The 14086-nt window shown below is 48.3% G+C and overlaps 1 protein-coding gene across 1 annotated transcript; it reads right to left on the bottom strand.

Annotated features, from left to right (window-relative positions):
• Nucleotides 1-253: 253 nt before the first annotated feature.
• Nucleotides 254-10544, bottom strand: LOC141994363 (cytochrome P450 3A19-like). Its single transcript, XM_074964573.1, has 6 exons — nt 10520-10544; nt 8677-8764; nt 6254-6414; nt 5448-5674; nt 3253-3415; nt 254-418 (listed from the first exon to the last, which is right to left on the bottom strand). Exons 2-6 carry the CDS (start codon nt 8738-8740, stop codon nt 323-325), a joined length of 711 nt encoding a protein of 236 aa, XP_074820674.1. The 5' UTR covers nt 8741-8764; nt 10520-10544; the 3' UTR covers nt 254-322.
• Nucleotides 10545-14086: the final 3542 nt, after the last annotated feature.

The following is a 14086-nucleotide window of genomic DNA, read 5'->3' on the forward strand; positions in this document are numbered from 1 at the left end:
GGTCTTGGTATCAATGAGAAACAGGCCTGGGTCTCTATTATTGCTTTATAAAAATTGAACTCTGCTCAGCCTGTACTTTGTGTGGGGTTTTTTGGTAGAAAAGCCATGCACAATCTCCTGTTGGACAGAAGGGCCCATCAAATTTGGTATGCTGTATAGTCACAAGGCCCTGCTTCCATGACAGCTGGGGCTTTTTCCAGACATTGCTTTGCTTTCCCTGTACAGTTTTACATGGCTCATTCCTATGCTCATGTGATTGATAGAGAGACAAACGAGGCAGAAGGAGCAGCTGGCAGCAGCCTCTGATCCGTTGCAAATTCTTTTACTCCTCTGGATCGACATGGGTTCTGTGGACCATCTTCAGAATGACTGGCTTCTTGGGTTGCAAGAAACCCTTTGTGTCCAGCACCAGAGGGATCTTCACCATTAGTAGAGAAAAATGAAAAGAAAGCCAGTGAATGCGGGAGCTAGGGAGGGACACAGCAGACCTTATACTCCTTCTGACAAAAGCCCAACACCCTGGGAATGTCTACATGTCGGTTTGGGATTATGATTCACAGCTTGAGCAGATATACAGGCGCTAGCTGTCATCGAGCTAGCATGCAAAAAATAGAAGGTAGCCATGGCAGCGTGAACAGCAGGAGGAGCTAACTGCCCCGAGTACATACCTCGGGTCTCTGACGGACACGCGCTCAGAGAGGCTACACTCTATTTTTAGCATGCAAGCTCAGAGAGTGCTAACATGAATATGTATCCTTGATCTGCCAGCTCCAAGTGTGGACATACCCTACAAAGCACCCACTCATGTCTCATACCCTTTGCTTTCACTCATTTGCATTTTTCTGACCTACTGCATGAGCCCACTGAGCCAAATATGTTGCTACAGGTCCAGTGAGAAGGGTGCAGTACAGGTATAATGTTCTCCAGTAGCAGGAGCAATATTGCCTTCAATTCTGGCCCCCCACAAGATACTGATATATTGGGAGGAGCTCAAAGGAGAACCACACAACTGATGTGGGAACTGGACATACAAGGAAAGGTTTCACGAGGTAAATCTGTCAAGCTTGGCTGAGCAATGACTAAGCAGAGACATGGTACCAGTCTGTTAATAGTTGATGAGTGTAAACACGAAGGAGGGAGAGGTATTGTGTGTGACATACAGGAGTAATGGAACAAAACTAAGAAAGGATTATCAGACTGAATAGCCGGAGAAACTTCCTGTCAGTGAGATGCACCAGGCTGTGGAACTGTCTGTCCCAAGGACAGGCTGGAAGCATCGAACCATGAAACTTTTAAAACTAGTCTGGATAGAGCAGCAGAGGATGGAGTGCTGGGAACAGTCTTGCACTAGCAGAGGATGGGCGGAGATGGTCTATTTCCCTGTCTAGCACCTAGGGGATTCAATGCTGCTGAGATTCACCAGTGCAAGCAAGATACCCAGCATCTTCCGTCCCAACAAGACAACATGAACACATCAACAATGCAACAGGTTGCTTCAGGCTTCATATGGGCTTGGACCAGGAATCCTGAGTAACCTCCTGATGTCTGAAGTTTGGCTCTCAGCACAGCCTGCATCACTGAGCTCATGGGGAAAGCAGCTTCTTTGGGCATATATTTTGGAGTGGTATTTTGGTGGGAAAGCCGGAGGAGCTACATAAAGCTGCTGGCATTAGTGATATGATACAAATTTAAATAGTCTTCCTTTAATTAAATTAGCGGATCCATTTCAGGACTAGAAAAGTGTCTTTAGACTCAGGGGAGGCCGGGGAGGCCAGTGGATTGTTAATGGGCTGTTACAGTCTTTTACCTCCAAGGTAACAGGTCAGTTTTCGGCAGCTCACGTCAGTAGAGTTTAGAGCTGAGCACTCACAGCCAAGAAAAACTTCTGTAAATATCAGTGTACTTTTTCAAACAAATCTGGTTTGAGCATGTTCTTGGCCATTGGGTTCATCTTCCCCCAGCAAACAAGCTCGTGGACAAGGGCGTCCTTGGAAACGGCACATTCTACTGGAGCGTTGTAGAATATTCACAGAAAGCCAATCTAGAATTTGAAGTTGCAAGAACCTGCTCTGAAAACCTAAGAATAATGCTTGCTTAGCCTGGGAACAGAACAAACTGCTCCTGAAGCTGTTACAGACAAAGAACTTACAGCAGGGATTATTTGACATATACTTTCAAGTAGCAAATTGCACCTACTTTATGTCAAATATAAATAGCACCATCTCCAACTTTCTGCGTGCCTTGCTCAACCGGTACATGTATGAAGCTGAAGCCCAAGCAAGACTGAGGACATGCTGACAGGAGGAAGGAGGTTGTTTGAAGAATTTGCCTCCTCTATATAAGATCTCCCAATATTGAGGGTATCTGTTCTCAGATGTCTAAGCAAATGTCTACACTGCAAAAAACATTCACGGCAGTGAGTCTCAGAGCCCAGTTCTACAGATTCAGGCCCCCGGGGCTTGTGGTATGGTGCTAAAAATAGCCATGTAGAGGTTCCCAGTCGGGCTGGAGCTCAGGATCTGAAACCCACCCCCGTCTCTGGCTTCAGAGCCTGAGCAGGACTGTCTACTTGGCTCTTTTTAGTGCCGTAAACCCTTCTTTAGACCTGGGCTGTGAGACTCGCTGCTGTGGGTATATTTTTAATGAGTAGATGTAGATGTACCCTTAATCAGCTCACAGTCTTGGGGTCCTTTTAGACTCAATGTTAACTCAAATAACCACGGTAACAAAAAAAAAAACCCAAACACCACCACATGCCTCTAATCCACGGTGAAATCTTCCTGCTTTCGTAGTGTGAAGGTAAAACCAACTCTGCCTACCAGGTTCAGTGCTCCAGAATCTATCAGCCTCTGAATGGGGAAAGGGATTATGTGCGTGAGAGACACAGTGCCCCATCTGTTCTGAGACACAGGTGACAATGCACACATGTGATTATCTCAACGAGACTATGGTAGCGTGACGGGCTATACAAACCCTTCATTGGGCAACAAGGGGTTAAGGAGCTGCTCTGGGCTCAGCTTGCCCTGCCCTACTGGGATGTAAGAGCATGTAAGAGATGCACAGGCTGGAGGAGGTGGGAGCAGAACAGCTCCGGGCCAGAGCCTGGTGAGGTGGGAGGGGCTGGGCTCCCCTATCAAAATCCCCTCTGCAGGTCGAAAGGCCTAAGCCCCGGCCACTAGGCAACGCTCCCCACGAGTGAGGACCATCACAGGTAGTAAAACAAACAATACAGATACAAGGATGGATTCTCACCGGGGTGTCTTTGCAGGTTCTGAAGGAAAACCTTTGCAACAGCACAATCATGGCCACTTTCAGGCTGAGAAGGGCAAACCTCATTCCAATGCAGTTCCTGGGACCAGCTCCAAAGGGCAGGAAAATGTAGGGGTCCATGCTCTCTCTGTTCTCTTTACTGAACCTGGTTCCAATCAGAGAAAAGAAGAAACAAGTTAGGAGAAACTACTGTCTCAGGACCTGTCCTCTTTGTTGGATTTGGCATGCTCAATGGATTGGGAGGAGGCAAAGGCCTGTTTTGCATATTTCAATCAGAACTTATCTATTTTCCATGTTCCTCCATCACCGTACAACACCCTCCCACCCCCTCCCATGCTGGTGCCTAGAATTAGCTGTATATCTCCAGGGCTTTCAAATGAGCAGGAAGTCCTAGAATATACTTGTGATTTCATGGAAACTCTTCTCAGAACTCAAGTTGAAATTCCTCTCGTCCAGAAACTAAACCCAGAGTCCATATCACAAAAAACAGCTCTAGATCTTCTTCTTATAACAAGTAAATGGACAAATAGAGCAAGTGTCTCTCCCTGTCCGGTCTGCACAAGAGCTAGCTTTTGAGACATGCCGCTCAGAAGAGAAGAGATATTCTTTCTTTGTGCTGCAAACCAGACAGGATCCGTAAAATAAAAGAGCTTTGCCAGTGAAACATTTCAATAATCCTAAGTCAGAATGACAACTTATATTTTTATAGCACTTTCCATGCCAAAGTACTTCACAGATTTAAATGGATCTACAAACTAGGTAAGGCTCACGACAATCACCACTGAAATACAGACTCTGGGGTAGAATGGAGCAGCTGTTTCATGGCATACAACAACACTACACAAACGGTTAGACGAGGAAGTGAAGAAGAATACTCTATCTAACTGTAATGGGGAAATGTAGGCAAGGTAGATTATTATACCTCAGGCTGGACTTTATCCAGAATACCCATACTCTTATGAAAAGCAGCACGGGAACATTAATCACCACAAGTGGACAAAATTTCTATTTTACACTGCATCTGAACCAACAGTACCTCCAGAAGGCCAGCACTCTAGCTTCAGTCTGAGGTACAGGTGCAATGCTGACCCAGAGGATCGTGTTCGACCTGCTGAATTCCCAACACTGCTTCCCAGAGCGCACACACACAATGGCAGGTGTTCTTTGGATCTCGCCCATCCAACTGCTGCGGTGGCCCGACCATGGCTAGCTTGGGAGAGCTGTTTGGAGCTCATCGCAAAGAGGTTAAGTTGACTTCAGAGTAACTTGTGCAGAACTTCTAGTTCTTTAGTCATTTTTACGTTATCCATTGAAAAGTGGTGCTATCTTCCATCAGTTGAACCACTTGCCAGCCATGTATCTGATACTAGAGCAGAGCTGGCCATCTAGCACAGTTCTCATCACTGTGCATAAATCTCGTTGGGTAATTACAGTTCATCTGTCTAAGATTCCTCATGCAGGTTCAGCTGGACATGTTATTCTTCACGTCTCCTCCTAAACTTTGGCCCCGTGCTGCCACGCACTGTTAAACAGCTGCCCTGTTTCACTCCAGAGATGGGTGCATTTCAGTGACTGGGGATTAATCTGCAATAGTTTGTAGAGTTTGGGCTCTTCACATGAACACTGCTATATAAATGTCAGCTCTTACTATCATTATTGAGAGAGACAATTATTCCTGGCTCTCTGTGCCAACTTGGAATGGCTGCTGGGCCTTTTGCAATCCAGTGAGGGTTAGGCCACCTAATTCCATCAGATTCTTGCCTCATTTCTCAGGGTCTGACCCATCAGTAATTCCTGAGCAGGGAACATTTCATAATGGGAACTGGAAAATTAAATTTTATTTTCAACACCTCTTTGCCCTTCCATCGCTGATCTGCATGGCACTGTGCCAGTCACCCGATTGTTCTGGCTTTAATGTCTGGCCATAAAGCCCTCAGTGCTATAGCTGCTGAGAGCTGGTTTCAGTGTCATTTTCTTCAATACAGTTCATTAAATTCCATGCACAGTTTATGGATGTAGATCATAAAACTCCCCGCGCGGCAACGGCAGGACTGGACGTCAGACATTAATAAATGCCTCATTTAAATGTTATAGTCACGCTTCCCCCACCTTTGCTGCCATTTTCACCCACACACTTCAGGAGGAAGCAGCATTTCTTCCCCCTCCCTGGCCCTTACCTCTCGGGCCTGAACTCTTCTGGCTCTGGCCAGTATTCCGAGTCCTGATGCAGCACGTAGGCTGGGATCATTGTCACGGTGCCTTTCGGAATGGTCACTCCGTTTATCTCAATGGTTTTCTTGCAGACCCTTTCGATCCGCCCACCTACGGGGAAGAGCCTGAGGGTTTCATTCACTATCATGTCGAGATACTCCATCTGCAGGATGGCGTCATAGGTTGGAGCAGCCTGGGGAGGGAAAGGCAGAGGGAACCAGATTTTCAGGTACAGAGGAGGCCATCTCAGGGCTTGCCTGGCTGCATATACGCACAATAGCCATGCTAAACAAATCGGGATGACCATGGGACCCGGGGGCAAATTTTCATGTCCACCTCCAGCAGGACAGCACCCTCTAGCATGAGGCTGAGGTACTGGTACAGTGCTGACCCAGAGGGCTGCTCCTTTAAATACTGCAGCATGGGGATGCCAATGGTTAAACTGGGGCTAGTGAGATCCCCTCAATCCCCATCCTTGGTCCTGCCCCGCCATTCCAGGCGCCCCCTGGCACAGACAGGCAGGTCACACGAGGGAACTTCCCTAGACGTCTCTACTCCCTGATGCACCCAGATGCTATCGAAAGACTGGGTTGCTGTGGCCAAAGGAAGCCCAGGTCACAATGGTGCATGGTGTAGGATTGACAGCCCTGGTGGGGGAAACCTCCTGTGTACAGAACAGATGCTCCGCCTTCCACCCAGGTTCAGCTCAGCCCCCGCACAGCAGCGACCAGAGTGCATCTGCTGGACACAGAGCACTGCAAACCCCTCTAACCTTGTTGGGAAGAGCGGCGTCAATCTCCTCCTGCAGTCTCTGCTGCATGTCGGGGTGAGTGGCCAGGTTATACGAGAGGAAGTTGAGAGTGAAGCTGGTGGTCTCATAACCAGCTAAGATAAAGACAAGGGCCTGCACCATAATCTCCTTGTCAGACAGAGCTGGAAAAAGAGGCAAGAAAGCACACAGGGAGGGTGAAGCCTCCCTCCTATACACTGCCCAGCTCAGATGAGAGCCCTACCCAGGCATCCATTTACTACAGTTCCTTTGCTGATCATTTAAGTACAATAGCGAAAGGTCCATCTGACATGGGTTAACCCCTCTAGAATCCAATAAGCAACAGCGGCAAGTGGTGGACTTGACTCCCCTCTCGCCCTGCTGTAAATCAGGAGTAACTTCATTAAAATCAACTGAGTTACATCCACGTCCGTGAGGTGGGAAACAGGCCCCTGAGTTTATTCACTGCAACACAGCAGCCTAAAGAGCAGGGGTAGGAGAGACCCTGCTCTGGAGAGGGTTTGTGGAACTGCACTCCTGCTCCACTGTGGGTTTGAAAATATAAGAACACAACAGAGATATTCATAGGTGGACAGATGTCTGACACTCTCCCCTAGGCTCTGAGGTGAGCTGCAAGCTCCTGAGGGAAGGTTTGGACTGTGCTAAGCACGCTGGCAGCACTCTGCAATAATTATTATTTAACAATTCTACTGCAGCAGTGTCAGAGGCCACAGTCAGGATTAGGGACCCATCGTGCAAGGCGCTGTACAAACACAAACCCAAAGAGTTTACAAACGAAGAAGGAGAGGGATAAAATCAAGCTATTGTGACAAAGTTCCTCTTCTGCCTTGGTGGGTCTTGTGCTTATTGGCGGATTTGCTCACCTCAGAGATTCACGGCAACCCTCAGTCTGGCCACTTTTGCTAGTGGCTCAAACCTGCCATTTACTCAGATAACCTCATCACTGTCGAGCATGGGGAAAGGGAGGAGAACAATCCCCACAGTCTCTGCTGACCCACCTAGTGGGTCAGGGGTACGCCAGGGACCTTCCCCTCTGGTGGGACCGACAATCCAGGTCACCTCTTCTTGTCTCAAATAGGGAGTTGAGGGGGATCAGGGGAACCCGGGCCTGCCCTCTACTCCGGGTTCCGGCCCAGGGACCTGTGGATTGCAGCTGTCTACAGTGTCTCTTGTAACAGCTGCGTGACAGCTACAACTCCCTGGGCTACTTCCCCATGGCCTCCTCCCAACTCCTTCTTTATCCTCACTGCAAGACCTTCCTCCTGATATCTGATAACGCTTGTACTCCTCAGTCCTCCAGCAGTATGCCTTCTCATTCTCAGCTTCTTGCGTCTCTTGCTCCCAGCTCCTCGCACACACCTCACTAACTGAAGTGAGGTCCTTTTTAAAACCAGGTGCCCTGATTAGCCTGCCTGTCCTAATTGATTCTGGTAGCTTCTTAATTGGCTCCAGGTGTCCTAATTAGCCGGCCTTAATTGGGTCCAGCAACCTCCTGGATTGTTCTGGAACAGCCCATTATCCTACTCAGGGAAAGGGGACCTGCTTAATCTGGGGCTAATATATCTACTTTCGATCATTCTCCTGTTGCCAGCTGGCCTGACACTGTCACACTATGTCCAAATTTTTCTTATATGACACACATTTTTATACTTTATTATGAATTGTTTTAAAATATAATAGCTACATTGGAACTCTTTGATTATCCTTGGCCTCCCTTTTACTGCTGGCTGAGTTTCTTCTATAGGGTCTTGAGGAATGGCATACAGGAAGGGAGAGTAGTTATTGGCTTTCCGGGGGGTGGGGGGGGTTCCATGTGCAGAGGAAGACAGGATGAAAAGAGCGATGGGAATGACGGACAAGTGAGTGATCAAGGCTAAAGTCATTGGTAGAGTACAGGAGGATATGGCAAGAGACAAGGGTAGAGAAGTAAGGATTTTTTTTTAAATTATAGCAACTTGGAGCACCTAGGGTCAACTCCTGAGTCATCTGCCCTGCTGGCTTTGACTCAGATTTCACACAGGTAAATCTCCAGTTCGGTTGATTAAGTGCCTCGGGATTTGCCCCTCACTCATTAGGTTTGATTCTATCCGATTTCATGTGTAGCACAAATCATTACTGTCCTGATTCTCAGGAGCGCTGAGAATTGACAACTCCCATTGGTTTCAGTAGGGATTGTGGGTGCTCAGCATCTCTGAAACTCCAGCTGTCAGTTCCCTTTCTCTATTTCTGAGAGAGATCCAGATCACAGAATGGATTTCTGGAAAGCACAGAACTTGCTTTGGCGGGGGTGGGAGGGAAGGAATTTCTGGTCATTCTCCTGATGTGTACTAAAACCCCGCCCCTCCAAAACCCTATATGAAATATCCCAGCTAGTGGCTGGAAGGAGGAGGGGCCTGCAGCCTTACCTTTATAGGAGTGTGTCTTCTCATTAGATTCAGAGCTGCCATCTGAGCTCTGTGAGTCAACCATCAGCTGCAGGAAATCCACCCGGACCTGGGGATGGAAGGACAGAGTCAGGGCAGAGCTACAGCACAAAGGAAGGTGTGCTTGCAGTGCAGGTAGGCATGCCTGTGCTAGCTTTAATCTAGCTAGCACAGGTAACAATAGTAGTAAAGACACGGTGGCAGGGACTTCAGTGCAGGCTAGCAACCTGAGTACATACCCAGGGTTCCCTGCATGCTTGTACTGGGGCTGCTAGCCTGCACTGAAGCCCATGCTGCCACATCTTCACTACTGTTACCCATGCTAACTAAATTAAAGTTATCACCTGCGCTATAATCACACCTTTCTGTGCTGTGTAGGTGCACCCTCAGAGGAGCAGTGGGTGGAATGAAAGGCTAGTCCAGCACAGGCTTCCCCTCTGATGCTTGAGCCCCAGTTCCTCCATCAGTTCAGCAGTATAAGGAGGATGTGAAGGAAGACCTCAAAGTATGGTGGCTAGGAGGCTCCTTAAGGTGCAGGCTGGAGACCCATTTTGAGCAAGGGGATTACTTTCTTCTCATGAAAGCCTGAGCAGGACACCTATCCAGTCTCACCCAAATTTGGCAAACTGAGAGCTTGTATGGAGTGTCGCCTCTGGGGACAGGCTCAGAAACCTTCCCCACCCAGGGTATGACTACTCAATTTCCAGCGTGAGGAGACATACCCGTGCTAGTTCTGATCGCATTAGCGTGCTAAAAATAGAACCATAGCCGCAGCAGCATGAGCAGTGGGAGGGGCTAGCCACCTGAGAACGTACCTAGAGTCTTGGATGGAATTCTACTTGGGGCGTGTCAAGGTTCCTTCCCCACTCTGAACTCTAGGGTACAGATGTGGGGACCTGCATGAAAAACCCCCTAAGCTAATTTTTACCAGCTTAGGTTAAAACTTCCCCAAGGTACAAACTATTTTACCTTTTGCCCTTGGACTTTATTGCTGCCACCACCAAGCGTCTAACAAATATATAACAGGGAAAAAGCCCGCTTGGATATGTCTTTCCCATCAAAATCCTCCCAAACCCCACACCCCCTTTCCTGGGGAAGGCTTGATAAAAATCCTCACCAATTTGCATAGGTGACCACAGACCCAAACCCTTGGATCTTAAGAACAATGAAAAAGCAATCAGGTTCTTAAAAGAAGAATTTTAATTAAAGAAAAAGTAAAAGAATCACCTCTGTAAAATCAGGATGGTAAATACCTTACAGGGTAATCAGATTCAAAACATCAAGAATCCCTCTAGGCAAAACCTTAAGTTACAAAAAGACACAAAAATAGGAATATACATTCCATTCAGCACAGCTTATTTTATCAGCCATTTAAACAAAACAGAATCTAATGCATATCTAGCTAGATTACTTACTAAGTTCTAAGACTCCATTCCTTTTCTGTTCCTGGAAAAACAACACACAGACAGAGAGAACCTTTGTTTCTCCCCCCTCCAGCTTTGAAAGTATCTTGTCTCCTTATTGGTCATTTTGGTCAGGTGCCAGCAAGGTTATCCTAGCTTCTTAACCCTTTACAGGTGAAAGGGTTTTTCCTCTGGCCAGGAGGGATTTTAAAGGTGTTTACCCTTCCCTTTATATTTATGACAGGGCGCTTCGCCCTTCCTGCTGTTTGAGCTATTGCAGCCACACTTCTAATTTTAGCACACAAGCTCCATCGGAGCTGGCACGGGTCTGTTTCGTGGAGCTGGAAATTACATCTCCAGCTTAGTCATACTCTCAGAGCAAGCGCATGCATGCTAAGGAAGACGAGGTGGGCCAGACTGACCGAGTGGTTGTTCTTCTGCCACTCCTTCTTGATGCGCTGGATAATGTTGAGGAAAAGTCCAGGAAGCCAGAGGGAAACAGACTCACGTTCATCTTATCCAGCACTGGTGTCAGGAAGGGGAACATCACTAAAAAGGAGAGAAATGAAACAGTTCCCCTCGTGGTTAACAGGCTGCAGCTCAGCAAAGAGGGCTGCCGTGGGATGTGTGCTCCAAGGCACAGCAGGAGAGTGGGCAGGGTCTGGGTAACTCGCCAAGAACAACTAGCCTGCCAAATGACCTTTTTCCGGTGCTTCTGGCTCTAATGACAACTGGTGACTCCCAATTTACTTCACCTAGTTCAGACCCCTGGTCAAGAGGGATTACAGGAGTCAACCGCTGTGGCGTGGGTGGGAATTTCACTTGAGAATCTCCTGACTTTTACCCCTCTACTTAGCCAACTGTGGTGCCACATTCAGTGTAGTTGTCCTGCCAAGGGAATAAAAGTTCTCCCTCTTACCTCTGTATCCAGTTATTTTGCCTGGGTGCTGCAGACTGAGCTGGCCAAAGGAATGGGGGACAATCTCTCTATATAAGTATCTTTACAAATCTGTCAGGGAGGACCTGATCTTACAAGGGGCTGAGCACCTCCTGAAAAGTGAAGGGGACCCTGAAATCCCAAAGGAGATGATGGGAGATAGGGTACACAGGACCTAAGGCACTAATCTAGGAGTCTGAGTCTTTAGGTGTGTAGGATCCTCATACCTACTGACAGGAGCAGTGGGTTAAAGAAATTGAATGAGAGATACTTCTTGATGTAGGCGACAAGGGGGTCATTGGGGTTGTTCATGGAGTCGATGTTCACACTAAATGAAATGCTGGCCACCACGTCCAAACTGTAGGTGCCAAAGATGCTGAGGAGAGAGGTGGAGAAAATGAATGCGAGGAACTCAGCAGGACAAGGGGATCCTCCCTGGGAGAATCCTCAGCACAGAGAACTTCCCCTCCTCAAGGACTTAATACCCCCCAAACCTGGCACCTTGGTTTATTCATAAAAGGAAAAGATAGAGATGAGAGCTAGAATTGGTTAAATGGAATCAATTATATATAGTAATGGCAAAGTTCTTGGTTCAGGCTTGCAGCAGTGACAGAATAAACTGCAGGTTCAAATCAAGTCTCTGGAGTACATCCACAGCTGGGATGGGTCTTTCAGTCCTTGGTTCAAAGCTTCAGAGTAGCAAAGTTCCTCCAGAGGTAAGAAGCAGGACTGAAGACAAGATGGGGGAGCTGCAGCAGCTTTTTAGATTCTCTTGCCATGTGGTCTTTCTTTCTTTGTTCCAAAGACAAGCTGTCCATCACATGGCATGGAAAAACCTCAGAGTTCTGTCCATAGGCATGTCCCTGAATACCTTGCTGAGTCACAAGGCGTTTCTGCCTTCTCTCAGTGGGTCAGTTGTACAGCTGATGGTCCTTAATGGGCCATCAAGCAGGCTAGGCAGAGCTGACACCAACTTCTCTGGGGTGTCACCCAGAAGCATAGCATAAGTTTCAAATACAGACAGTATAGAGCCAATATTCTTAACTTCAACTACAAAAATGATACACACATATAGACAGCATAATCATTGTCAGCAAACCATAACCTTATCTTAGACACCTCATTTGCCCCCCTTTATATAAGATTTAGTGCCACTACAGGACCTTGGTTGCAACAATGATCTATACGGTCCCAGATTATGTCAATAATGTCACAAGGTGCTTGCTCTGAAATGCTGATGGAATTTAGAGCTTGTTCTTTGCTACCGTGCACTGCAGTTCAGCTCCATCCTCCTACCATCCAGTGTGCTGGGCTCATAAAGAGAGAGATTGAGGGCAATTTAGTCATAAAGGGAACTGGCAAAAACTGGGGAAATGTGTCCTGTTCATACCCAAAGTGGGGCAAGGACTTGATTTTGACAGGACCTGCTGCAGCAGCCTGGGGCTCTGCTCTGTGAGGGCCAGACAGAATGGCAACTTCAAAGGCTCCAGGCTCATTTTGGGATCTAGAAGCCATGATTTCTTGAGGGGGTTGTAAACCTGGGGAAAGGCAGTCTCCCTTCCTTGGCTGGAAAGGCTTACTCGGAGCACAGGGGTACAGTCTGGACTCCACTGACGGGAGGTGCCATTATCTCAGGTTTAGGTGGAAGGGGAAGCACTCCACAGACAGAAACGGCATCTCTGAAAGTGCTGCTGCTGAGGAACAAGGGAGAGCACAGAGAGAGGCAGTTTGTGCCTCCCTGGGACACCTGGCACAGGCTACAGGAGCCCTGAGGGCCGCTCAAATTTGTGTCTGACTACAATGACCCCTATGGGGGTTGGCAGGGGAGGTGAATCTTCAAGGAGCAGGCCGGGCCCAGCCATGCCTCCTCCAACCCTTGCTATGCCCCCACTCCATATCCCAGAATGCCCCTGTGATTGTAGGGGAGCAGCTCCGCCTAGCTGTCAGAGTCACGTCTAGGGGCTCCCTGTGCTGGAGGTATTCCTGGGGGGGCCCTCATGCCTGCCCTGCAACCTTAGCTGGCACAAGGGGCTGTAGTGCTATGTCAAATCTAGCCCAGAGGGGGTAGGACTGGGCTATTTTCTAAGCTGCTGTACAAACAAAAGATCAGAGCTCTATCTGCCATCATCCCAACACTGATCAGAGCGTTACAACCCCATCCAGAAACAAAGGGTGAGAGAAGAGTGTGATGGGGTGAAAGGGTTAAAGGCCAGCTGGGCACATTCAGTCCACCTGGGCAATAGTCAGATCCTAGCTTGTCAGCCAGAGAGGACGGGACTGAAAATGGATGGGGTGATAACTCCACGGACACCTGGGCCTTATAAACGGGCTGAGAGAGTTCAGGCAAGCGGGCTGCTGCAAAGGGCACTGTTAGGATACGTCTACACAGCAAAGAAAAACCTGCCGCTGGCCCGCGCCAGCTGACCAGGACTGGCTCGGTGACCCTCTCACCCTGCAGGGTCCTAGAGTCTGCGCTCCAGCCCGAGCCTGGAAGTCTACACAGCAATGAAACAGCCCCGCGATCCTGAGTCGGCTAGCCTGGGTTTTTCTTCGCTATGTAGATGTACCCTCAGTGGCTAGAGGCCTCAGGGAGACTTAGGTTGGGTGGGACAGAGCTGGAGAAAGGCAGTGGAACCCCAGGGAAGGGTTGAGCACAGGACCCAGAGGATAGGCTGACTCTGGGACTTTGGACTGCACTTGGACATTTATTATTTTTGGGCCTAGTCACTTCTCAGCTGGAGGGGCTGAATGGTGAAAAACAGATAGCCTGCCAGGGGTGCTAAAGATGAAAACCCCTGCATCATTGTTCCCTGACACCAGGGGGCACTCTTGAGATGAGCACTCCCCATTACAAAGAGCCTTTGAGAGACACAGCGGAAGATCTCAGTGTGTTCCAGTAGCCTCAGTCATATTTTCAGCACAGAGGAACTGAGACTGGTGAACCTGGGCTGCCCTGAGGAGCAGATACGTCTTCACTGCCAAAAACAGGGTGTGTTCTTAACTTGAGTTAGCTAGCACACCTTTTATTCTGCAGGCAAGACAACCCCTTAGT

The sequence above is a fragment of the Natator depressus genome, chromosome 10 (assembly GCF_965152275.1).
Source record: "Natator depressus isolate rNatDep1 chromosome 10, rNatDep2.hap1, whole genome shotgun sequence".
NCBI classification, from domain to species: Eukaryota; Metazoa; Chordata; order Testudines; family Cheloniidae; genus Natator; species Natator depressus.